Here is a 27969-nt window from a genome sequence, read left to right as displayed (position 1 = left end):
CACACAGACACACACACACAGAAACACACACACACACAGAAACACACACACACACAGACACACACACATACACACAGACAGACACACACACAGAAATACACACACACAGAAACAGACAGGCACACACACACAAACACACAGACAGACACACACACACACACACAGAAACACAGACACATACACACACAAACACACACACATACACAGAAACACACACACACAGACACACACAGACACACACACACAGAAACACACATAGAGGGTGGATGAGGACAGTGCCGTTGATGTATATATGGACTTGCAAAAGGAATTTGATAAAGTACCACATAATAGGTTCATTAGCAAAATTGAAGCCCATGGGATAAAAGGTGCAGTAGCAGCATGGATACAAAATTGCCTAAGGGTTAGAAAGCAGAGAGTTGTGGTGAATGGCTGTTTTTGGATTGGATAGAGGTTCCTCAGGTTCAGTACTACGACCACTGCTGTTTTTGATACACATTAATAACTTGGACTTGGGCGGTACAGGCACAATTCCAAAATTTGCAGATGACTCGAACTTGGAAGTGTAATAAGTAGTGAGGAAGATAGTAATAGTCATAGGCAGGTTGGTGGAATTGTGGGACACATGGCAGTTGAAATTCAACGCAGGGATGTGTGAGGTGATACATTTTGGTAGGAAGAAAGAGAAGAGATAATATACACTAAATGGTACAATTTTAAAGGGGGTGTAAGAACAGATAGACCTGGAGGCTGGGTCATTGAATATATTTAAGGCAGCGATAACGGAGTAAAGGGTTATGGGGAGCGGGCAGGGAAGTGGAGCTGAGTCCATGATCAGATCAGCCATGATCTTATTGAATGGCGGAGCAGGCTCAAGGGGCCAAATGGCCTACTCCTGCTCATATTTCTTATGTTCTTATGTTGTGCACAAAGGTGGCAGGACCGGTTAACAAAGCATTTAATAAAGCATATGGGATCCTGGACTTTATAAATAGAGGCAGAGTACAAAAGCCAGGAAGTTATGCTAAACTTAGTTCGATCCCAGTTGGAGAATTGTGTCCCAATTCTGGGCACCACATTTTAGGAAGAACGTGAAGGATTTGGAGAGGGTACAGATGAGATTTAGTAGAATGGTTCCAGGGATGGAGGATTACAATTACATGGATAGACTGGAGAAGCTGGGGTTGTTCTCCTTGAAGCAGAGAAGGCTCAGAGGAGATTTGATAGAGGTGTTTAAAATCATGAAGGGTTTAGATAGAGTAAATACAGAAAAACTGTTTCCAAAGGCTGAAAGGTTAATAACCAGAGGGCACAGATTTAAGGTGATTGGCAAAAGAACCAGAGGTGACATGAGGAAAAATCTTTTTACGCAATGAGTGGTTAGAATTTGGAATGCACTGCCTGATAGGGTGGTGGATATAGATTCAGTAGGAGCCTTCAAAAGGGAAATCGATAAATACTTGAAGGAGAAAAAAATGCAGCGATATGGAGAAAAAGTGGGGAAGTGGGACTCACTGGATTGCTCTTCGAAGGGGCTGGCGTAGGCTCGATGGGCTGAATGGCCTCCTTCTGTGCTGTACTATTCTATGATTCTATGATAGGGAATCGGATTGGCAACTAAATATTGCCTGCTATAACACATTTAGAAAGAAAAGAGAAGAAAGGATGGGAGATGGAGTAGCTATACTAGTTAAATATAACATAATGGCAGTAGAAAAGAAGAGTGTAAATAGCAGTAATACAGATACAGAATCCATATAGATTGACGTAACAGATAAAAAGGGATCATCACCCTAATAGGAATATACTGTAGACCCCCAAATAGTGAAACGGAAATGTAGGAAGAAATACGTAGGCAAATTTAAGAGGTGATTAGCAGGCATAGAATAATAATCGTGAGAAATTTCAACTACCTTCAAATAAACTGGCAGGAAGATGTAGCAAAAGGAGACAAGGGAATTAAATTTTTACAGTGTATACAGGACTCCTTTCTCACTCAGTATGTAATAAGTCCAACAAGAAAAGAATCACTGCTGGATCTTGAAATAGGGAATGAACCAGAACAGATAGGAGAAGTAAGAGTAGAGAGCATCTTAGTAGTAGTGATCACGACATCCGAGCGCTGGCCTCATGTACCCAGGTTCTAAACAAATTTCCTTCCCTTTTTGAGCCAGGCATTGGAAACTTTTCCAGGGCGAAGGTGTGGATCCACTTGGTCCCAGAAGCACGACCCATTCACCACAAGGCGCGAGCGGTACCTCACATGATGAGGGAAAGAGTGGAAATCGACCTGGACAGGCTGCAACGCGAGGGCATCATCTCCCGAGTGGAATTCAGCGAGTGGGCCAGCCCAATTGTTCCAGTACTCAAAAGTGATGGCACGGTCAGCATTTGTGGCAATTATAAAGTAACTAATCGTTTCTCGCTACAGGACCAATACTCGCTACCTAAGGCAGACGACCTATTTGCGACGCTGGCAAGAGGCAAGACATTCACCAAGCTCGACCTGACTTTGGCCTACATGACGCAGGAGCTGGAGGAGTCTTTGAAGGGCCTCACCTGCATCAACACGCACAAGGGACTGTTCATCGACAACAGATGCCCGTTTGGAATTCGGTCAGCTGCAGCGATCTTCCAGAGAAACATGGAGAGCCTACTCAAGTCGGTACCACACATGGTGGTTTTTCAGGACGATATATTGGTCACGGGGCGGGACACCGCCGAGAACCTACAATATGTGGAGGAGGTCCTCCAGCGACTGGATCGCATAGGGCTGCAGCTGAAGAGGTCGAAATGCATCTACATGGCAACAGAAGTGGCGTTTTTGGGGAGAAAGATCGTGGCGGACGGCATTCGGCCCACAGACGCCAAGGCAGAGGCTATCAGGAACGCGCCCAGGACACAGAACGTCACGGAACTGCGGTCGTTCCTGGGACTCCTCAACTATTTTGGTAACTTCCTACCGGGGTTAAGCACCCTTTTAGAGCCCCTACACGTGTTATTGCGCAAAGGTGAGAACTGGATATGGGGGAAAAAAATCAAGTAATTGCTTTTGAGAAAGCCAGAAACATTTTATGCCCCAACAAGCTGCTTGTATTGTATAATCCGTGTAAAAGACTTGTGCTAGCATGTGACACGTCGTCGTACGGAGTCGGGTGGGTATTACAACAAGCTAACGTTGCGGGGAAGTTGCAACCTGTCGCCTATGCTTCCAGGAGCTTGTCCAAGGCCGAGATGCCCTACAGCATGATTGAGAAAGAGGCATTAGCGTGTGTGTTCGAGGTAAAGAAAATGCATCAGTACCTGTTTGGCCTCAAATTTGAGCTGGAAACCGATCACAAGCCCCTCACATCCCTGTTCGTTGAAAACAAGGGGATAAATATTAATGCCGCAGCCCGCATACAAAGGTGGGCACTCGCGTTATCAGCGTATAACTATACCATCCGCCACAGGCTAGGCACCGAGAACTGTGCGGATGCTCTCAGTCGGCTACCATTGCCCACCATGGGGGTGGAAATGGCGCAGTCTGCAAACTTATTGATGGTGGCGCAGCCCGCAGATTTGCTGATGGTCATGGAAGCATTTGAAACTGATAAATCACCTGTGACGGCCCGCCAGATTAGGACTTGGACCAGCCAAGATCCTCTGCTATCCCTAGTAAAAAACTGTGTACTGCATGGGAGCTGGGCCAGCATCCCCGTTAAAATGCAAGAGCCAATCAAGCCGTTCCAGCGGCAAAAGGATAGCTGTCCATTCAGGCAGACTGCCTGTTGTGGGGTAACTGCGTACTGCTACCAAAAAAGGGCAGAGAGACATTTATCTCGAATCTCCACAGCACACACCCGGGTATAGTAATGATGAAAGCGATAGCAAGATCCCATGTGTGGTGGCCCGGTATCGACTCTGACTTCGAGTCCTGTGTATGGCAATGCAGTTTATGTGCTCGGTTGAGCAACACGCCCAGAGAGGCACCACTAAGTTTGTGGTCCTGGCCCTCCAGACCATGGTCGAGGATCCATGTCGACTTTGCCGGCCCGTTTGTCAGTAAAATGTGCCTGGTGGTGGTGGATGCTTTTTCAAAATGGATTGAATGTGAAATAATGTCGGGAAGCACCGCCACTGCCACCATTGAAAGCCTGAGGGCCATGTTTGCCACCCACGACCTGCCTGACATACTGGTCAGTGACAACGGCCCATGTTTCATCAGTGCCGAATTTAAAGAATTCATGACCCGCAATGGGATAAAACATGTCACCTCGGCCCCATTTAAACCAGCCTCCAATGGGCAGGCAGAGCGGGCAGTACAAACCATCAAACAGAGCCTTAAACGAGTCACAGAAGGCTCACTCCAAACCTGCCTGTCCCGAGTACTGCTCAGCTACCGCACGAGACCCCACTCGCTCACATGGGTGGCCCCGGCTGAGCTACTCATGAAAAGGACACTTAAAACCAGACTCTCACTGGTTCACCCCAACCTGCATGATCAGGTAGAGAGCAGGCGGCAGCAACAAAATGTAAACGATGGTCGCGCCACTGTGTCACGGGAAATTGATCTGAATGACCCTGTGTATGTGCTAAACTATGGACATGGTCCCAAGTGGATTGCGGGCACGGTGATAGCTAAAGAAGGGAATAGGGTGTTTGTAGTCAAACTAGACAATGGACAAATTTGCAGAAAACACCTGGACCAAACGAGGCTGCGGTTCACAGACTGCCCTGAACACCCCACAGCAGACAGCACCTTTTTCGAGCCCACAACACACACCCAAAGGATCAACGACACCACGCCGGACCAGGAAATCGAACCCATCACACCCAACAGCCCAGCAAGGCCAGGCTCACCTAGCAGCCCTGCAGGGCCAACAACATGCCAGCCCAGCGAGGGCATAGCCAACACACCAGAACAGACATTTGTACCGAGGCAGTCCACCAGGGAAAGAAAGGCTCCCGACCGCCTCACCTTGTAAATAGTTTTCACTTTGACTTTGGGGGGGTGGGGGGAGTGATGTTGTGTATCTGTAAAACATGCACTCCCATGTTCCGCCACCAGGGAGCTCATCCCCTGAAGTCGCAAGGGATCCCAGCATCCCTTGGGAGCACTGTATATAAGCCGGCCCCTAAGACCTGTTCCTCACTCTGGAGTGTCTTAATAAAGACTGAGGTCACTCTTACTTTAACCTCCCTGTGTGCAGCCTCATCTGTGTTAGAAATAGAATAAGGTCCTTCATTGAAACACCTGTGAACTGATCCCTTTTTGGCGTGGAAGCAAGTCATCCTCGCTTCGAGGGACTGCCTATGATGGTTGCCTACTCTAATGCTCCTAACGTAGTGCTACCTCAGTGGCTGCTGCATGGCTGGTGAAAGGCTGCTGAATTTCTATGGGGGAGATTGCAGATGGCCTTCCAGGACGACCCCAAGCAGCTCTGGCTGTAGAAGGCCCTGCTGTAACTGCACCACCTTAGCATGGGCGGCAGCAGTCTGGATAGGCTGGCTGACAGGCAGCACCAAGGGCACTGGTGGAGTGGCAGTGGTGGGAGTAGGAATGTTACCATCCTGAGAGAGGACCGCAGGTTCTTGTCCCACGGAGCCACTGCCACTCCCCCGGGGTGGCACCTCAACATTCTTAGCCATCGGTTGGAGGACATATTGCTGGACCTCTGAGAGACCCTGCAAGCCCCTTTCCACACTTGTAAACCCAGCCATGATAGCAGCAGTCTGAGTTTGCGTGGCAGCAAGCTAGCAGTCTGAGCTTCCACTGCAACGCTCAGATGTTGGTCGATTCCGCTTGTGCTGCAATGGAAGCTGCAACATTGGCCATCACACCCAGCATCACGGTTAGATCCACATGCCCTAATGGAGTTGGCCATTACTTTCATCCTGGAAATCATGGCCTCCAAGCACCACACAATGCCCCATGCAATGTTGGAGCTCTTTGATGCTGACAAGAGGCTCTTTGGTAGGCCTGCCATTGCTTCAAGCATTTCTGAATGCATGCCCATCACCCTTATTCTGAAGGCCACCCCATCGAAGTCACCATCTGAGTCCTGTGTAGCAGAATTCATGAGCGAACTCGGCAAAATATTATTGGACCGTAGACTACACCTGATATTAGTCCACCTCTTGAGCGCTAAATCAACCAATAGTGCATTTAGTGCTGAGTTCAGGGTTCCAATCATGTAAATGAGCATACAGCATGAATTTTACGTGCTGCCTGCAGCACTTTGAATGGACATGGGCAGATCATGCTTCACGCTCACCGCGCCCGTTTTTGAACCTAATCGAATTTCATCCCTTCCAAACATATAACGGGATTATCTAGATACTTACCTATATGCTTATGAATGTGTCTATTCACAACACCAAAGTTTTTATTAGTCTCCTTAGATGACAAGATGACAAGACCGGATTGCTCATTCGTCCTTTTGGACAACAAGACACATCCAGCAGTTTCCCTGGAATGTGTAATTAGATCCTCCTTGCCTACGTAATCAGTGACTTTGTTTGGCCCCCTTCCTCATATATTGCACTGTGCAAGCACGACCGGATTGAGTGTGCATGCACAGTACCAAACAAGCGCGCGTGCACAGACGGAGTCAAAAAATGCCATGCAAATAATCACTTCGTAGATTTATACAGTGCACTTGTACATTTCTGGCATTTTCTGCTTCTTATTATAGAACTAAATGTTTTTTCCCAGCACAAAGCTTCACTGGTCAGGGCAACTTGGAGAATCAATATGGAATTCCTGACTCATGCCTAGACTGCATTTTGGGAAACTGCCGATTGCCAGTCCATGATTTTCCGACCCATTAATTTTAATAGACAGAATATCTCGGGACTGGGGATGTCCAATTTCATGATTTGAGCTCTGGTCATGCGCAGGGAGTGCATAACTGGAAAATCTACCCATAATTTTACAGCCATGAAGGACTGGATTTTCCTGACTCCACCTCTACAGGTTTGGGATGGGACTTACCCCAGCCATCATGTCCCCGCTATGATCCCAGTCCAGTTTCCTGGACTGTACACTTATGCTCATTTGACTTCTTTTGTAATTTTAAGAATCATGACATGAAACCACATTTAAATTAGAATGTAAGACATAAATACCTTGTATTCCTCCATTATCTTTCTAATTTCATCCAAAAAGTTTGTGAAGTCAGGCATCTTGAGGTTTCCAAATGCAATATCATACAGCTTTAACTGTAAAGACATACAAGTTAGCACATGTAGGGTTGTATTTTTACTCATAATTACCAGATTTACCTTTGGTCTATGTCTGTAACATCTTTCAAAGGAATCACTGCTAAAATGAGGCTTCAGAGGTGTCAAATAACTACTTATTGGTTAGTTACCAATCAAATATCTGATTGATTATATCTAAATTAATTAAAAGCAGCCAAATTATAAAATGATGAAGAATTAACCAGCAGGAAGTAATCTCTCCATTTTTTAAAACTATTTTTCGCCAACCAGCATGTAGCACAAAAGTGACCAATTAAGTCACTCAAATAATTTCTTCATGCTGTTGTTGGACACAAATTTTCATTTTTTACTCAGAATAGGCTAGAGCCAGAAATAACGTAAAATGAAATACACCCATAAATACTAGCTAATTAAAAAAAATAGTATTTAAATTGGTTATTTAATGTTAGAAATGCCTTCAGAAATATTTCTCCACATAGGTCTGACCTAATGTTTGCTGGAACTGAAATGTAATCTTTGTGCCGAATTCTTGGGTGCCGGGAATTTCTCGGTACCATGGTTAAACAACAGCGAAGGATCTACAAACTTAACTTCTGGCTCCAAAGCTATGGAGAGTTCAGGTCGCGGGCCTCGAGGCATATGCCTACATGAAGGCCCATGGATCCCAAAGACGCAGGCGATTCGGAAGTGACCCTGGGATCACGTGGGTCAGGTCCTCCAATGAGAAAGGAGGATTCCATTTCTGAACGGAATCCCCATAAACCCGATTGGAATCCCCAAATAATTAAACAATTTAGACAACTGTAATAAATATAAATGTTCTGATTTTCAAATTTAATTAAAAGTCCTTTCATTATAGTGAATACAATAAAAATTAAATGTTTTGAAAAACAGTTTAAATCATTTAGCTTGGGGCAATATTTGCATAAGCTAGTTTTAAGTGTTTGTGTATCATTTTGTATTTCTTAATTTTTAACAAGATTTATAATAACTGTTACACTAGTGAAAGCCGTAAGAGGTTTGTGGGCAATTGATGGGCAGTAATTGGGCAAATAGCTCAACACTGCACCAGCAAAAGTGATTTTATAGTGGGTTCAGATATGTCAAGGCGTGCCTTGACAGATCGCAAGTTCCGGGTTTTCGTGCATGCACCTGGAACTTGCAGGGCTTTTCAGAAGACCGTAAATCCTGACCCTTTGAAAGGGCAATTATAAGTCTCAAGAGTAAGAGTTATTATAAATCTTAAATAAAAAATGTTAAAATAAAAAATGATGCACAAACTCTTAAAATTAGTTTATTTCTGGGTAAAATTAGCATTGGCCTGGGATAAAATATTTAAAATTAATTTTCAAAAAATTAAATTTTTATCCCATTTGCTGTAATGTGTGTGTATGAGAGAGTTGTATCATGGGAGTTGTAGTTTTAACCTTGCTCATGCAGAACTACAATATGTAGAGTGTTCTATTTCACATGAAAAATGAGAGGCAAAAGTTTCATTGTGCCATTTTGGTGCACAAATAGGATTGCACACTCCCAACCTACGATACTGCAACCAGTAAAGTTAATCGATAAAAATTGCAGATTGGGAGTGTACTATTTTGTGTTATGCATCCTGGCACATGCCAGGAATGGCACAGCAGACATTTTACCCATAAGCAAAAAAAAACAGCGGGGGAAGTTATAGCTCCTGGTGATAGATCCTGTGCACGTGAGAGCAAGTGATGCGTCGGAAGAGCTGTAGTTTTCACCCTGCATCTGTGGAAATACAATGCTGAGAATGTGTCACAGCAGTCCACATCTCTTGGCAATTAGGCAGAAATGCTAAAGAAATACAGCTGTGAGTTGTAAGTGGTAGGAAAAAAAAACACCAAAAATGGAAAAGGTGTTCGATTTTTCAGCATTTTATATAGTTTCAGCCATAAACTATCAGATTCCTTGTCAGACATCAGTTTGATCTTATAGAAACATTTAAAATAAGGAAAGGGATAGACAAGATAGAGGCGGAGAGGTTGTTTCCACTGGTCGGGGAGACTAGAACTAGGGGGCACAGCCTCAAAATACGGGGGAGCCAATTTAAAACCGAGTTGAGAAGGAATTTCTTCTCCCAGAGGGTTGTGAATCTGTGGAATTCTCTGCCCAAGGAAGCAGTTGAGGCTAGCTTATTGAATGTATTCAAGTCACAGATAGATAGATTTTTAACCAAAAAGGGAACTAAGGGTTACGGGGAGCGGGCGGGTAAGTGGAGCTGAGTCCACGGCCAGATCAGCCATGATCTTATTGAATGGCGGAGCAGGCTCGAGGGGCTAGATAGCCTACTCCTGTTCCTAATTCTTATGTTCTTATGTTATGTTCTTACTTCCAGTCTTGGATGAGTCTTAACTACCTCAGCTAAACATTGGGGAGTTATGCCATTGACTTTAGCTTCCCTTACAGACTTCCCTTTCCGGCCACTATTTCAGGTTGAATCAGATTGTTCCCAACCTCAGAGTCCTGTTTGACCCCAAGCTGAGCTTTGAACCTCATATCCTTTCTGTTATGTATGTAAACCTGTAAATACCATGTCTAACCACCAGAGGGCTTATCCCCTGGAGTCCCAAGGGATCCCACAGTCCCTTGGGAGCACCTGTATATAAGGAGGCCTCACAGGCTGGAGAGGCGCTCTGAGATCTGTAATAATGGTCACACTTACTTTGAGCTTGCAGTATCGAGTCTGACTCTTTATTCAAGACTTAACAACTGGCGAACCCCACCGCAACAATGCAGAGAACTGTGGGCATCCTGGAGAAATTTTCGGAGGGAGATGATTGGGAAGCCTTTGTGGAGCGACTTGACCAACACTTCATGGCCAACGAGCTGGAAGGAGGAGTGAACGCTGCCAAACGAAGGGCGATCCTCCTCACCGTTTGCGGGGCATCAACGTATGGCCTCATAAAAAACATGCTCGTTCCAGCGAAACCCACAGACAAGTCGTACGATGAGTTGTGCACATTGGTCCGGGAGCATCTAAACCCGAAGGAAAGCGTTCTGATGGCAAGGTATCGGTTCTACACGTACAAGAGGTCTGAAGGCCAGGAAGTGGCGAGCTATGTCGCCGAGCTAAGGCGCCTTGCAGGCCATTGCGAATTTGAAGGACGCTTGGAGCACATGCTCAGGGACTTCTTTGTACTTGGCATTGGCCATGAAGTAATACTTCGCAAACTTTTGACTCTAGAGATCCCAGCCTTGAGTAAAGCCATAGCGATAGCCCAGGCGTTTATCTCCACCAGTGACAATGCCAAGCACACTAATGCTGCTGCAAATATTGTGAACAAAGTCACGTTGTTTTTGAATCGAAATGTACATGGCAGGACTTACACGCCTGTAGCTGCACATCTGCAGATGACTCAGAGTCCGCCATCAAGGGTGGTGAATACAAGGCCATTAATACCTTGCTGGCGCTGCCGGGTCGATCATCGTTTCCATTCATGCCGCTTCAAAGGATATGTTTGCAAGGGCTGTGGAACAATGGGACACCTCCAACGCATGTGCAGGCGAGCTGTAAACACTGCGAATCCTGCAAACCACCATGTTGCAGAGGAGGACAGATCCATGGTGGATCATGACAAACCAGAGCCTCAAACCGAGGAGACAGAGGTATATGGGGTGCACACATTTACCACAAAGTGTCCCCCGATAATGTTGAAGGTTGAATATAATGGACTCCCTGTGTCCATGGAGCTGGACACGGGTTCAAGTCAGTCCATAATGAGTAAAAACTTTGGATAAGTTGTGGTGCAGCAAGACTTCAAGGCCAGTCCTGACTCCCATTCGTACCAAACTTAGAACATACACAAAGGAACTAATTCCCGTAATTGGCAGTGCTACCATAAAGGTCTCCTACGATGGAGCGGTGCACGAGCTATCACTCTGGGTGGTACCGGGCGATGGAACCACGCTGTTCGGCAGGAGCTGGCTGGAAAAGATAAGCTGGAACTGGGATGACATGTGAGCGCTTTCATCTGTCGACAACACCTCATGTGCCCAGCTCCTAAGCAAGTTCAGAATGGCAGGCAGTGACTAGTGGAGTGCCGCAGGGCTCAGTGCTGGGACCCCAGCTCTTTACAGTTTACATTAACGATTTAGATGAAGGAATAGAGTGTAATATCTCCAAGTTTGCAGATGATACTAAACTGGGTTGCGGTGTGAGTTGTGAGGAGGACGCTAAGAGGCTGCAGGGTGACTTGGACAGGTTAGGTGAGTGGGCAAATGCATGGCAGATGCAGTATAATGTGGATAAATGTGAGGTTATCCATTTTGGGGGCAAATTCACAAAGACAGATATTATCTGAATGGCGGCAGATTAGGAAAAGGGGAGGTGCAACGAGACCTGGGTGTCATGGTCATCAGTCACTGAAAGTTGGCATGCAGGTACAGCAGGCGGTAAAGAAGGCAAATGGTATGTTGGCCTTCATAGCTAGGGGATTTGAATATAGGAGCAGGGAGGTCTTAGTGCAGTTGTACAGGAACTTAGTGAGGCCTTACCTGGAATATTGTGTTCAGTTTTGGTCTCCTAGTCTGAGGAAGGACGTTCTTGCTATTGAGGGAGTGCAGCGAAGGTTCACCAGACTGATTCCAGGGATGGCTGGGCTATCATATGAGGAGAGACTGGATCAATTGGGCCTTTATTCACTGGAGTTTAGAAGGATGAGAGGGGATCTCATAGAAACGTATAAGATTCTGACGGGACTGGACAGGTTAGATGCAGGACGAATGTTCCCGATGTTGGGGAAGTCCAGAACCAGGGGACATAGTCTTAGGATAAGGGGTAGGCCATTTAGGACAGAGATGAGGAGAAACTTCTTCACTCAGAGAGTTGTTAACCTGTGGAATTCCCTACCGCATAGAGTTGTTGAGGCCAGTTCATTGGATATATTCAAGAGGGAGTTAGATATGGCCCTTACGGCTAAAGGGATCCAGGAGTATGGAGAGAAAGCAGGAAAGGGGTACTGAAGGAATGATCAGCCATGATCTTATTGAATGGCGGTGCAGGCTCGAAGGGCCGAAAGGCCTACTCTTGCATCTATTTTCTATGTTTCTATGTTTCCCCTCGCTGTTCAAACCAGGCATCAGGAAGTTCCAAGAAGCAAAAGTGCAGATCCATTTGATTCCAGGGGCACGACCCATCCATTACAAGGCGAGAGCTGTACCGTACACGATGAGAGAGAGGGTGGAGATCGAGCTGGACAGGCTGCAACAAGAGGACATCATTTCGCCGATCGAATTCAATGAGTGGGCCAGTCCAATTGTTCCAGTCCTCAAGGGAGACGGCACCATCAGAATCTGTGGTGATTACAAAGTAACTATCAATCGTTTCTCGCAGCACGATGAATACCCGCTACCAAAGGCAGATGACCTATTTGTGATGCTGGCGGGAGGGAAAGCGTTCACGAAGCTGGACTTGACCTCAGTCTACATGACGCAGAAGCTGGAGGAATCCTCGAAAGGCCTCACCTGCATCAACACACACAAAGGTCTCTTCGTTTACAACAGATGCCCGTTTGGCCGTGGCAATATTCCAGAGGAACATGGAAAGCTTGCTGAAGTTGGTCCCGTGCACCGTGGTCTTCCAGGACCAAATCTTGGTTACAGGTCGGGACACTGTCGAGCACCTTCAGAACCTGGAGGAGGTTCTTAGTCAGCTTAATCGCGTTGGGCTCAGGCTAAAACGCTCGAAGTGTGTTTTGCTGGTGCCTGAAGTGGAGTTCCTGGGGAGAAGAATTGTGGCGGACGGCATCAGGCCCACCGATTCGAAGACGGAGGCAATCAAGAATGCACCGAGACCACAGAACGTGACGGAGCTGCGGTCGTTTCTAGGGTTCCTGAACTATTTTGGTAACTTCTTACCGGGTCTTAACATATTGTTAGAACCCCTGCACTCTTTACTGCGTAAAGGAGATGAATGGGTATGGGGTAAAAGCCAAGAAAATGCCTTTGAGAAAGCTAGGAAGCTGTTATGTTCAAAGAAATTGCTTGTGTTGTACGATCCATGTAAACGTTTGGTATCAGCATGTGATGTGTCGTCGTACGGGGTCAGGTGTGTATTGCAACAAGCTAGTGAATTTGGGAAATTGCAATCGGTTGTTTATGCATCCAGAAGTCCTACAGTATGATCGAAAAAGAAGCATTAGCGTGTGTTTATGAGGTAAAGAAAATGCATCAATATCTGTTTGGGCTCAAATTTGAATTGGAAACTGACCATAAGCCGCTTATATCGCTCTTTTCTGAAAATAAGGGGATAAATACGAATGCATCGGCCCACATCCAGAGATGGGCGCTTCCGTTGTCCGTTGCGGATGGCATAGTTGTATGCGGACAACGGATACAAAAAACTGTGCCGATGCTCTCAGTAGGCTGCCATTGTCTACCACTGGGGTGGAGATCGCACAGCCCGCAGATTTAGTTATGGTAATGGAAGCATTCGAGAGTGAGCAATCACCTGTTGCCGCCTGACAGATTAGAACCTGGACGATCCAGGACCCCTTACTGTTCTTAGTAAAAAAAACTGTGTGCTCCACAGGAGTTGGTCTAATGTCCTGTTAGAGACGCAGGAATAAATAAAGCCGTACCAGTGGCGCAAAGATGAAATGTCTATACAGGCAGGCTGCCTCCTATGGGGTAATCAGATAATTGTGCAAAAAAGGACAGGGACACTTTCATTAGTGATCTTCACAGTACCCACCCAGGCATTGTGATGATGAAAGCGATAGCCAGATCCCACGTGTGGTGGTCCGGTATCGATGCAGACTTAGAGTCCTGTGTGCACAAATGTAATCTATGTTCCCAGTTAAGTACTGCACCCAGGGAGGCGCCACTAGGTTTATGGGCCTGGCCCTCCAAACCGTAGTCTAGGGTCCATGTCGACTTTGCAGGCACATTCTTGGGAAAAATGTTTTTAGTGGTTGTAGATGCGTACTCCAAATGGATTGAATGTGTGATAATGTCGGCAAGCACGTCCACTGCCACCATTGAAAGCCTACGGGCCATGTTTGCCTGATGTTCTTGTAAGTGACAATGGGCCGTGTTTTACCAGTGCTGAATTTAAGGAGTTCATGAACCGCAATGGGATCAAACGTGTCACATCTGCCCCATTTAAGCCAGTGTCCAATGGTCAGGCAGAACGAGCAGTCCAAACAATCAAGCAGAACTCGAAAAGGGTAACTGAAGGCTCATTGCAGACTCGCTTATCCCGAGTCCTGCTTAATTACCGCACAAGACCACACTCGCTCACCGGGGTCCCTTCCACTGAACTGCTCATGAAAAGGACACTTAAGACAAGGCTCTCGTTAGTCCACCCTGATCTACACGAACAGGTAGAGAACAGGCGGCTTCAAAAGAATACATATCATGATCGCGCAAATGTGTCACGTGAAATTGAAGTAAATGATCCTGTATTTGTGTTGAACTATGGACAAGGTCCCAAGTGGATTGCTGGCACTGTTTTGGCCAAAGAGGGGAGTAGGGTGTTTGTGGTCAAATTCGCAAATGGACTCACCTGCAGAAAACACTTGGACTAAACCAAACTCAGATTTACAGACTATCCAGAGCAACCCACAATAGACCAACCACCCCCAGCAGCCCAGCAAGGCCGGCTGCACAGCAGCCCAGCGAAGGCCCAACAAACGACTCACCAACACCAGCATTTGCACCGAGACGATCAACCAGGAAAAGGAAGGCCCCAGATCGACTCACACTGTAAATAGTTTTTGACTTTGTGGGGGGGGGGGGGGAGTGTTGTTATGTATGTAAACCTGTAAATACCATGTCTAACCACCAGAGGACTTATCCCCTGGAGTCCCAAGGGATCCCACAATCCCTTGGGAGCACCTGTATTTAAGGAGGCAGTCTGAGAACTGTAATAAAGGACTACGGTCACACTTACTTTGAGCTTGCAGTATCTAGTCTGACTCTTTATTCAAGACTTAACACTTTCCATCACGAAAATCATCTTCATAGCATCGGCCACCTCTTCCCCTACCTCAGCCCGTCTTCCATTGAAACCTACATACATGCTTACATCACTTCCACAATTGAATACTACATAGTTTGCCTGAATGCCCTCCCATCTTCCACCCTCCATAAACTACAGCTCATCTAAGTCTCTTCTGTTCATATTCTATCCCACACCAAGTCCTGCTCACCTATTTCCCATATACTTGCTGATCTGCACTGCTCCCAGTCTCTCAAAAACCTTATAGGTAAAATGATTGTCCTTGACATTAAATCATTCCATGGCCTCGAACCTCCCTATGACTTTCTTGACTGGGAGAGAAGTTGGACAAGACTATTTATGGAGTAGAGCAAGGATTGTGGCATTGAACCGCTCTTCAATGAGCTGCTCCTGAAGAGCTGCAGGCAACTGTTTGCCCTTTCCTTCTTTCAGTATTTTGTCAGTGTCAGTGGAAGCACTTGTGATTTATGAAGGTAGTGAGCTTGTCTGAATGAGGTTGCAGGGCAATGTGTTCAGTCACTATGTGAGATCCTGGACTTGAGGGATTTGTGATATCTGTGCAAACCCCACATCATTATCGTTCTGCTTCTGGCTGTTCAGAGGGAAGGGGATAAAACTTTTTACTCCAACAAACAAGTCATCAGTCACCTCGTCAATGCAAGCATGCACAGCAGACTGACTGATGTTTCTAATATCCCCTGCGACAGCCTAGAAAGAGCCAGAGGCGAATAAGGTACCTAGAGAAGTGAAGCCTCCTTATGCACTGCTCCTCACAGAACAGGAGGTAGGTTGCATTGGACCTATTCACTCCGTTGGGAGGGTAAGGACTGCAACAAGCTTAGAACGTAAGAACATAAGAAATAGGAGCACAAGTAGGCCATTTGACCCCTCGAGCCTGCTCTGACATTTAATAAGATCATGGCTGATCTGATCATGGACTCAGCTCCACTTTCCTGCCCGCTCCCCATAACCCTTTATTCTCTTATTGCTCAAAAAATATGTCTATCTCCGCCTTAAATATATTCAATGACCCAGCTTTCACAGCTCTCTGGGGCAGAGAATTCTACAGATTTACAACACTCTGAGAGAAGAAATTCCTCCTCATCTCGGTTTTAAATGGGTGACCCTTATTCTGAGACTTTGTCCCCTAGTTTTAGGTTCCCCTACGAGTGGAAATATCCTCTCTGCATCCATCTTGTCAAGCCCCCTCATTATCTTATAAGTTTCAATAAGATCACCTCTCATGCTTCTGAACTCCAATGAGTATAGGCCCAACTTACTCAACCTATCTTCATAAGTAAACCCCCTCATCTCTGAATTAACCCAGTGAAACCTCTCTAAACAGCCGCCATTGCTAGTATATCCTTCCCTAAATAAGGAGACCAAAACTGTACGCAGTACTCCAGGTGTGGTCTCACCAGTACCCAGTACAGTTGTAGCAGGACTTCTTTGCTTTATTACTCTATCCGCCTTGCAATAAAGGCCAACACTCCATTTGCCTTCCTGATTACCTTACTTACTGTACCTGCATATTAACTTTTTGTGTTTCATACACAAGGACCCCCAGGTCCCTCTGCACTGCAGCACTTTGCAATTTTTCTCCATTTAAATTATAATTTGCTTTTCTATTTTTTCTGCCAAAGTGGATAACCTCACACTTTCCCCATTATATTCTATCTGCCAAATTTTTGTCCACTCACTTAGCCTGTCTATATCGCTTTGCAAATTTTTTGTGTTTTCCTCACAATTTGCTTTCCCACCCATTTTTGTATCATCAGCAAACTTGGCTACATTACACTCAGTCCCTTCATCCAAGTTATTAATATAGATTGTAAATAATTGAGGCCCCACCACTGATCCCTGCGGCACCCCACTAGTTACTGATTGCCAACCAGAAAATGACCCGTTTATCCCGACTCTCTGTTTTCTGTTAGTTAGCCAATCCTCTATCCATGCGATATATTATCTCAACCCCATGAACTTTTATCTTGTGTAGTAACCTTTTATGTGACACCTTATCGAATGCCTTCTGGAAATCCAATTACATCACATCTACTGGTTTCCCTTTATCCACTCTGCTCGATACATCCTCAAAGAACTGCAACAAATTTGTCAAACCTGATTTCCCTTTCATAAAACCATGCTGATTCTGCTTGATTGAATTATGCTTTTCCAAATGTCCTGCTACTGCTTCCTTCATAATGGACTCCAGCATTTTCCCAACGACAGATGTTAGGCTAACTGGTCTATAGTTTCCTGCTTTCTGTCTGCCTCCTTTTTTAAATAGAGGCGTTGCATTTACGGTTTTCCAATCCACTGGGACCTCCCCAGAATTCAGGGAATTTTGGTTCGATTACAACTGATGCAACCACTATCTCTGCAGCTACTTCTTTTAGGACCCTAGGATGCAAGCCATCAGGTCCAGGGTACTTGTCCGCCTTTAGTCCCATTATTTTACCGAGTATTACTTCTTTAATGATAATGATTGTATTAATTTCCTCCCTCCCTATAACCCCTTGAGTATCCACAATTGGGATGTTTTTAGTGTTTTCTACTGTGAAGACTGATTTTGTTCAAAGTCTCTGCCATTTCCCTATTTCCCATTATTACTTCCCCAGTCTCATCCTCGATGGGACCAACATTTACCTTAGCCACTCTTTTCATTTTTATGTACCTGTAGAAACTCTTACGATCTGTTTTTATATTTCGTGCTAGTTTAATTTCATGATCTATCTTCCCTCCCTTTATAATTTTTTTAGTCGTTCTTTGCTGGCTTTTAAAAGTTTCCCAATCCTCTGGCCTCCCACCAGTCTTGGCCACTTTGTATGCTCTTGTTTTCAATTTGATACCATCCCTTATTTCCTTAGTTAGCCATGGATGGGTATCCCTTATCTTACAGTCCTTTCCTTCTCATTGGGATCTATTTTTGTTGCGAGTTATGAAATATCTCCTTAAATATCTGCCACTGTTCATCAACTGTCCCATACTTTAATCTATTTCCCCTCATCCAGTTTAGCTAACTCTGCCCTCATACCTTTGCAGTCTCACTTATTTAAGCTTAGGACACTGGTTTGAGATCCAACTTTCTCAGCCTCCAACTGAACTTGAAATTCAACCATGTTATGGTCACTCATTCCTAGAGGATCCTTTACTAGGAGTTGTTTATTAATCCTGTCTCATTACACAGTATCAGATCTAAGATAGCCTGCTTCCTGGTTGGTTCCGCAACGTACTGCTTAAGGAAACTATCCTGGATACACTCTATGAACTCCTCCTCAAGGCTACTCTGGCCAATTTGCTTTGTCCAATCAATATGAAGGTTAAAATCGCCCATGATTATTGCCATTCCTTTTTACAAGCCTCCATTATTTCTTGATTTATACTCTGTCAAACAGTATAGCTACTGTTAGGAAGCCTATATACTATGCCCACTAATGACTTTTTCCCCTTATTATTTCTTATCTCCACCCAAACTGATTCAACATCTTGATCTTCTGAGTCAATATCGTTTCTCACTACTGCACTGATCTCATCCTTTATTAACAGAGCTACCCACCTCCTTTTCCTTTCTGTCCTTCTGAATTGTGAAATATCCTGAATATTTAGTTTCCAGCCTTGGTCACCTTGCAACCATGTCTCTGTATTGGCTATCAGATCATACCCATTTGTATCTATTTGTGCCATCAATGCATCTATTTTGAATGAATGCTGCATGCATTCAGATAAAGAGCTTTTAAGTTTTTTTTTACCATTTTTTCCTGCTTTGACCCCAATTTCTGATTCACCATTATATTTGTACATTCTGTCCCTTCCTGTCACGCTCTGCTTTTCTTTTCCCCCAGTGCTACCCTGCTCTATTGACTTCCCCTTATTCTTTGACTTTTTAAATTTTCCGTCACCTGAACCCTTTTCCCCACTAATTAGTTTAAAGCCCCCTCTACAGCCCTAGTTATTTGATTCTCCAGGACCTTAGTCCCAGCACGGTCTAAGTGGAGCCCGTCCGAATGGAACAGCTCCCTCTTACCCCAGTACTGGTGTCAGTGTCCAACGACCAAAACTCACTTCTCCCACACCAGTCTTTGAGCCACGTGTTTAACTCTCTGATCTTACTTACCCTATGCAAATTTGCTTGTGGCTCAGGTAGTAATCCAGAGATTATTACCTTTGTGGTTCTGCTTTTTAATTTGGTCCCTAGCTGCTAATAATTCCTCAGCAAAACCTCTTTCTTTGTTCTACCAATGTGGACCACGACAACTGGATCTTCCCCCTCCCACTCCAACAGCTCAATTTTGGCCCACCCCTTTTTTCGGTGCACTTACCAGAGATGCGCCGCTTTTCTCCATTGATAAGTGCGCCGAAAAAAATCTCTTCCCATTTTGGCTGCTGTCTGGCCTCTCCTCGGTCGTCGCACAGCGTGGCCAGTCGAGTTGGGGGCGGAGCCAGCATCCTGCGCTGAAAACAGTGCCGGGCCGTCTGCATGTACGCATTGGAGTTGTGTCGTGATGTCCGCGCATGCGCAGTAGCGTCGAAATTTAGCAATCGGCCATTTTTAAAAGGAATCGTAGCTGCTTGTGTTGAGAATGACGTGAATAACACGTTTAGTGAGTTGGTCTGACCGCAGGTCAAGGGTACACAGCCAGATAGGGAATGGAAGACCAACAGGAAGAGCAGTGCAAGGAAGGTAGTGCAGGGATCCCCTGCGGTCATCCCCCTGCAAAACAGATACACTGCTTTGAGTACTGTTGAGGGGGATGACTCATTAGGGGGGGAGCAGCCAAATTCATGGCACCATGGCTGGCTCTGCTGCACAGGAGGGCAGGAAAAAGAGTGGGAGAGCAATAGTGATAGGGGATTCAATTGTAAGGGGAATAGATAGGCGTTTCTGCGGCCGCAACCGAGACTCCAGGATGGTATGTTGCCTCCCTGGTGCAAGGGTCAAGGATGTCTCGGAGCGGGTGCAGGACATTCTGAAAAGGGAGGGCGAACAACCAGTTGTCGTGGTGCATACAGGTACCAATGACATAGGTAAAACACGGGATGAGGTCATACGATGCAAATTAGGGAGCTAGGAGCTAAATTAAAAAGTAGGACTTCAAAAGTAGTAATCTCAGGATTGCTACCAGTGCCACGTGCTAGTCAGAGTAGGAATCACAGGATAGCTCAGATGAATACGTGGCTTGAGGAGTGGTGCAGAAGGGAGGGATTCAAATTCCTGGGACATTGGAACCGGTTCTGGGGGAGGTGGGATCAGTACAAACCGGACGGTCTGCACCTGTGCAGGATCGGAACCAATGTCCTAGGGGGAGTGTTTTCTAGTGCTGTTGGGGAGGAGTTAAACTAATATGGCAGGAGGATGGGAACCTATGCAGGGAGACAGAGGGAAATAAAATGGAGTCAGAAGCAAAATATAGAAAGGAGAATAGTAAAAGTGGAGGGCAGAGAAACCCAAGGCAAAAAACAAAAAGGGCCACATTACAGCAAAATTCTAAAGGGGCAAAGTGTGTTTAAAAAAAAACAAGCATGAAGGCTCTGTGCCTCAATGCGAGGAGTATTAGGAATAAGGTGGATGAATTAACTGCGTAGATAGCAGTTAACCGATACGATGTGATTGGCATCACGGAGACATGGCTCCAGGGGACCAAGGCTGGGAACTCAATATCCAGGGGTATTGAGCATTTAGGAAGGATAGACAGAAAGGAAAAGGAGGCTGGGTGGCGTTGCTGGTTAAAGATGAAATCAATGCAATTGTAAGGAAGGACATTAGCCTGGATGATGTGGAATCGGTATGTGTGGAGCTGCGGAATTCCAAAGAGCAGAAAACGCTAGTGGGAGTTGTGTATAGGCCACCAAATAGTAGTAGAGGTTGGGGACAGCATCAAACATGAAATAAGGGATGTGTGCAATAAAGGTACAGCAGTAATCATGGACGACTTTAATCTACACATTGATTGGGCTAACCTAACTGGAAGCAATGCGGTGGAGGACGATATCCTGGAGTGTATTAGGGATGGTTTTCTCGAACAATATGTAGAGGAACCAACCAGGGAGCTGGCCATCTTAGACTGGGTATTGTGTAATGAGAAGGGACTAATTAGCAATCTTGTTGTGCGAGGCCCCTTGGGGAAAAGTGACCATAATATGGTAGAATTCCTTATTAAGATGGAGAGTGGCAAAGTTAATTCGGAAACTAGGGTTCTGAACTTAAGGAAAGGTAACTTCGGCAGTATGAGGCGTTAATTGGCTAGAATAGACTGGCAAATGATACTTAGTGCATTTGGAAAGAGGTGACATGATAGGTCCAAGTCAGCATGGATTTGTGAAAGGGAAATCATGCTTCACAAATCTTCTGGAATTTTTGAGGATGTTTCCAGTAGAGTGGACAAGGGAGAACCAGTTGATGTGGTATATTTGGACTTTCAGAAGGCGTTCGACAAGGTCCCACACAAGAGATTGATGTGCAAAGTTAGAGCACATGGGATTGGGGGTAGTGTGCTGACATGGATTGAGAACTGGTTGTCAGACAGGAAGCAAAGAGTAGGAGTAAATGGGTACTTTTCAGAATGGCAGGCAGTGACTAGTGGGGTACCGCAAGGTTCTGTGCTGGGGCCCCAGCTGTTTACACTGTACATTAATGATTTAGATGAGGGGATTAAATGTAGTATCTCCAAATTTGCGGATGACACTAAGTTGGGTGGCAGTGTGAGCTGCGAGGAGGATGCTGTGAGGCTGCAGAGCGACTTGGATAGGTTAGGTGAGTGGGCAAATGCATGGAGGTTGAAGTATAATGTGGATAAATGTGAGGTTATCCACTTTGGTGGTAAAAACAGAGAGACAGACTATTATCTGAATGGTGACAGATTAGGAAAAGGGGAGGTGCAAAGAGACCTGGGTGTCATGGTACATCAGTCATTGAAGGTTGGCATGCAGGTGCAGCAGGCGGTTAAGAAAGCAAATGGCATGTTGGTCTTCATAGCAAGGGGATTTGAGTACAGGGGCAGGGAGGTGTTGCTACAGTTGTACAGGGCATTGGTGAGGCCACACCTGGAGTATTGTGTACAGTTTTGGTCTCCTAACCTGAGGAAGGACATTCTTGCTATTGAGGGAGTGTAGCGAAGGTTCACCAGACTGATTCCCGGGATGGCGGGACTGACCTATCAAGAAAGACTGGATCAACTGGGCTTGTATTCACTGGAGTTCAGAAGAATGAGAGGGGACCTCATAGAAACATTTAAAATTCTGACGGGGTTAGACAGGTTAGATGCAGGAAGAATGTTCCCAATGTTGGGGAAGTCCAGAACCAGAGGTCACAGTCTAAGGATAAGGGGTAAGCCATTTAGGACCGAGATGCGGAAGAACTTCTTCACCCAGAGAGTGGTGAACCTGTGGAATTCTCTACCACAGAAAGTTGTTGAGGCCAATTCACTAAATATATTCAAAAAGGAGTTAGATGAGGTCCTTACTACTAGGGAGATCAAGGGGTGTGGCGAGAAAGCAGGAATGGGGTACTGAAGTTGAATGTTCAGCCATGAACTCATTGAATGGCGGTGCAGGCTAGAAGGGCCGAATGGCCTACTCCTGCACCTATTTTCTATGTTTTCTATGTTTAAAGGATTGACGGTGGATAAGCAATGGCAAACATTTAAAGATCACATGGATGAACTTCAGCAAATGTACATCCCTGTCTGGAGTAAAATTAAAACTGGGAAGGTGGCTCAACCATGGCTAACAAAGGAAATTAAGGATAGTGTTAAAGCCAAGGAAGAGGCATATAAATTGGCTAGAAAAGGCAACAAACCTGAGGAGTGGGAGATGTTTAGAATTCAACAGAGGAGGACTAAGGGTTTAATTAAGAGGGGGAAAATAGAGTACGAGAGGAAGCTTGCAGGGAATATAAAAACTGACTGCAAAAGCTTCTATAAATATGTGAAGAGAAAAAGATTAGTAAAGACAAATGTAGGTCCCTTGCAGTCGGATTCAGGTGAATTTATAATGGGGAACAAAGAAATGGCAGACCTATTGAACAAATACTTCGGTTCTGTCTTCAAGGAAAAGAAGATATAAATAACCGTCCGAAGGTACTAGGGGACAGTGGGTCTAGTGAGAAGGAAGAACTGAAGGATATCCTTATTAGGCGGGAAATTGTGTTAGGGAAATTGATGTGATTGAAGGCCGATAAATCCCCGGGGCCTGATAGTCTGCATCCCAGAGTGCTCAAGGAAGTGGCCCTAGAAATAGTGGATGCATTGGTGATCATTTTCCAACAGTCTATCGACTCTGGATCAGTTCCTATGGACTGGAGGGTAGCTAATGTAACACCACTTTTTAAAAAAGGAGGGAGAGAGAAAACGGATAATTATAGACCGGTTAGCTTGACATCAATAGTGGGGAAAATGTTGGATTCGATCATGAAGGATGAAATAGCAGCGCATTTGGAAAGCGGTGACAGGATCAGACCAAGTCAGCATGGATTTATGAAGTGGAAATCATGCTTGACGAATCTTCTGGAATTTTTTGAGGATGTAACTAGCAGAGTGGACAAGGGAGAACCGGTGGATGTGGTGTATTTGGACTTTCAGAAGGCTTTTGACAAGGTCCCGCACAAGAGATTGTTGTGCAAAATCTAAGCACATGGTATTGGGGGTAATATACTGACGTGGATAGGGAACTGGTTGGCAGACAGGAAGCAGAGAGTTGGGATAAACGGTCCTTTTTAGAATGGTAGGCAGTGACCAGTGGAGTGCCGCAGGGCTCAGTGCTGGGACCCCTGCTCTTTACAATATACATTAACGATTTGGATGAAGGGATAGAGTGTAATATCTCCAAGTTTGCAGATGACACTAAACTGGGTGGCGGTGTGAGCTGTGAGGAGGATGCTAAGAGGCTTCAGGGTGACAGGTGAGTGGGCAAATGCATGGCAGATGTAGTATAATGTGGATAAATGTGTGGTTATCCATTTTGGGGGCAAAAACACAAAGGCAGATTATCTGAATGGCAGCAGACTAGGAAAAGGGGAGGTACAACGAGACCTGGGTGTCATGGTTCATCAATCACTGAAAGTTGGCATGCAGGTACAGCAGGCGGTAAAGAAGGCAAATGGTATGTTGGCCTTCATAGCTAGGGGATTTGAATATAGAAGCAGGGAGGTCTTACTTCAGTTGTACAGGGCCTTAGTGAGGCCTCACCTGGAATATTATGTTCAGTTTTGGACTCCTAGTCTGAGAAAGGATGTTCTTGATATTGAGGGAGTGCAGCGAAGGTTCACCAGACTGATTCCAGGGATGGCTGGAATATGAGAAGAGACTGGAATATGAGGAGAGACTGGATCAACTGGGCCTTTATTCACTGGAGTTTAGAAGGATGAGAGGGGATCTCATGGAAACATATCAGATTCTGATGGGACTGGACAGGTTAGATGCGGGAAGAATGTTCCCAATGTTGGAGAAGTCCAGAACCAGGGGACATAGTCTTAGGATAAGGGGTAGGCCATTTAGGACTGAGATGAGGAGAAACTTCTTTACTTAAAGAGTTGTTAACCTGTGGAATTCCCTGCCGCAGAGAGTTGTTGATGCCAGTTCATTGGATATATTCAAGAGGATATGGCTCTTACGGTTAAGCGGATCAAGGGGTATGGAGAGAAAGCAGGAAAGGGGTACTGACGGAATGATCAGCCATGATCTTATTGAATGGCGGTGCAGGCTCGAAGGGCTGAATGGCCTACTCCTGCACCTATTTTCTATGTCTATGTTTCTATGTTTTCTGAAGTGGCCACATACGCTGGCCTAAGTAGATTTGGAGTAACTATTAGCTGGCCAAAGTGGCCTAAATGGCCAAAACTGGCATAGTTGGCTGGTAACGCCCTCTTTTGAGCAAAAAAAACTAAACTAAAAAAATCCTAACTAACTCACTTACACTGGCGCAAATTGAATGTGCAAAATGGGGATTTTTAAGATACTCCAGAAAAATCAAGTTGCTCCAAAAAAAACGGAGAAACTCCTGGCCAAAATTGAGCCCCATGTTCCTCTCGAGCCCAGAGGAGATGTCCTTAACCCTGGCATCGGGCAGGCAACACAGCCTTCGGGACTCACGCTCTCGGCTGCAGAGAACAGAATCTAGCCCCCTATTGATACTGTCCCCTACCACTACAAAATTTATTTTTATTCCCCCCACGTGAATGACCCCCTGTACCACAGTGCTGTGGTCAGTTTGCTCATCCTCCCTACAGTCCCTGCTCTCGTCCACACAGGGAGCAAGAGCCTCGAACCTGCTGGTCAAGAGCAAGGGCTGAGGCTCCTACACCATTACATCCTGGATCCCTATATCTTCCTTACTTGGAGTCACACCCTCCTGCACCTAACCACGGACCAAATTTGAATGAATTAATCTAATTGGTGTGACTAGCTCCTGCTATGCAGCGTCCAGGTAACTCACCCCCTCCCTGATGTGTCGTAGTGTCTGCAGCTCAGACTCCAGCTCATCAACACGGAGCCCAAGTTCCTCGAGCTGCAGACACTTGCTGCAGATGTGGTCGCTGTGGACCTCAATGGGGTCAACCAGCTCCCACATGTCACAGCAGAAACACATTTCCTGCCCTGCCATCCGAATATATTTAATTAATTACGTTTTTGGGTTTTGTTTATAGTCCCAGCTTTTAATTCAAACCAATGCCCCAGAAAAGAGAAAAAAACTCGCCAACTAATCACTTCCCTTCACTTTGAATTTGGTTATTTCTACTTCTTGTCTTCAGCTGGGTTGGTGTTTGGGCCCCGATCTACCACTCCCTTTATGTCCCGCTGGGCTCTGCTGCTCTTTTTAATTGGCCTCCCTGCGACTGCAGTTGTTTTCTCCTTTCTCCTGCTCCTCTTCTCCTCCTCCTTTTGCCAGAGTGGAATTCCAAAAAAGACCCCCATGAAGAAATAAGTGAATTGCCAGAAGGCCCTTAAGAGTTCAGAAGGCCCAGCAGCAACAACAAGCACGTTGAAATAATCTAAATTTCAAAAGGTCATTATCTGATGTAAGCAAAATGTCTCCCAAAACTTTCTACAGCTTTGCCAGAGATGAAAATGGTGTAGAGGTGTAACTATGTCATTTGTTCCGATTTCCATTTATTAATGAGACCACCTGGCTCAAGATCATTTTTCAGTCTCTGCTCACCTGACGACCGGCACTTCCTACTCCCACCCATGAACCATGGAGGGTACAAGTCAGGAGATGGCCATTTCCAGCAATATTTAAAGGAATCCTCAGCGGTTCTAAGCTGGGAGTTTTCTTGCTTGAGAATCTGCAGGAAGGTGGGGTGAGAAGAAGCCAACCTCCCTGCCCAAGACTGGAAATAGCACCTACATAGCAGCTCAGGAAGTAGCAGTACCTGTTTTTTTATAAAGGAAGTCTGCCTCTGATCTGCACCCTGCCACCTGACATTCATTTGTATGTAATTCACATTGCTGTGCCCTCTTCATGTGCAACCACCAGCCATACAGCTTTTTGTGGGTAATGCTATACAGGTGCTGGACAGAAGTGAAACATGAGCACCCATTTTTTCTGTGCGGAACACTTGTTTTTCAGATGATATTTGAGTGCTAGATGCAGGAAAATCCGTCTTCAGATCACATTTTATCAGATTTTCATGCTGGAAAAATGCTTTAATCGCATTGATATAATCTGGGTCACCACTCATTCAAGAACCTCAATTTCATTTAAATGGTTATTACTAGCAATAATAATTGCAATTATGAAGGTTCCCCAGTATGAAAGAGCTATTGTTATATTCATAAACATATAGGTCATAAGTTATTAACTGAAACACTGACTGATACATACCTTGTACGCAGGATGTCTGCCATTAAAATATGGGTTGAATATACCGATTGTGTTGATGAATGATTTATTATTGTTCCATTCTTCCATAGCTTTTTCTGCTGCTTCTTTCAGTGAGGGTTCAATCTACAATATTGACAGATTATCAGGCATATTGTTGAAGTAAATAGTAGTTTCTGCAAACCATATTTGTTGCCTACATCATCTTCCATACCTACCGTGTTTGAAATAAGCTGATCTCTTGCTATCTTCAGTTTTTCTAATGTGTTTTTCAAGACTTGTTCATGGTTTTCACTGGCAGAGGATAAAAGTAATCCCATTGACCTGAGGTACAATTAAAACATTGATAAGATTTTTAAATATGGGGTTGGTTTTGAAATTAAGAATAAAGGATGGGTCTGTAGTGGCAAAGATTCCAGGAGGACACTTATGCCAGGATGTTCGGGGCTAACGGTATAAGGTAGAAATAAATAAGCAAAATAATTTCTTAAAGCTGGACCGAGGAGTAATTTTCCACTTTTGGGGCTCCCGGTACAAAGCAGCACACATGGAGAGCACACACTAAGAACGCTCACTGGAACACTGGAGTAAAGATCCTGTGCCCATTACACAGCACGCCTGATTTTTAGTCCATGGAAAATTTACCTTTAAAGGATGAATCAAGCCATATGGGCTAAAAGACAGTTTTGCTCCTACGTTTCAATGTTCTTCAGCATAAACAGAGAGAGAAACAAAAGGAAAAAATAATTGGTTCTTTATGCATCTACCTCAATTTGCCAATATTCCTCCAGCTGAATGAAAATTTAGAAAATGGTATCTCTTTCAATAGGTACTTACTCTTTGTTCAACAAAACTTTTTGTATTTTTTCCACAGTACTTCTTTTCCAGTCATAAAACTTCAAATACTGTTCCGTTCTTTGTTCCAGTTGGCAAAGCAAATCTTTAATCTAGATTATATGAAA

The 27969-nt window shown here is 45.0% G+C and overlaps 1 protein-coding gene across 4 annotated transcripts in view; it reads right to left on the bottom strand.

Moving 5' to 3' along the window:
• Positions 1–27969, bottom strand: part of LOC139250253 (uncharacterized) — a 336554-nt gene that overhangs the window by 54861 nt on the left and 253724 nt on the right. For all 4 annotated transcript variants that reach the window (XM_070872754.1, XM_070872750.1, XM_070872751.1 and 1 more), the window contains 4 exons: positions 27845–27954; positions 27226–27331; positions 27011–27133; positions 7111–7203 (listed from right to left, as the gene is read on the bottom strand). In XM_070872754.1, the coding sequence (XP_070728855.1) occupies positions 7111–7203; positions 27011–27133; positions 27226–27331; positions 27845–27954 (432 nt within the window). The remainder of the gene's footprint in view (positions 1–7110; positions 7204–27010; positions 27134–27225; positions 27332–27844; positions 27955–27969) is intronic.

This window comes from Pristiophorus japonicus, unplaced genomic scaffold (assembly GCF_044704955.1).
Source record: "Pristiophorus japonicus isolate sPriJap1 unplaced genomic scaffold, sPriJap1.hap1 HAP1_SCAFFOLD_359, whole genome shotgun sequence".
Taxonomy (NCBI): domain Eukaryota; kingdom Metazoa; phylum Chordata; class Chondrichthyes; family Pristiophoridae; genus Pristiophorus; species Pristiophorus japonicus.
Note: the sequence above shows the minus strand (reverse complement) of the source record. Positions and strands in the feature narration are given on the sequence as shown.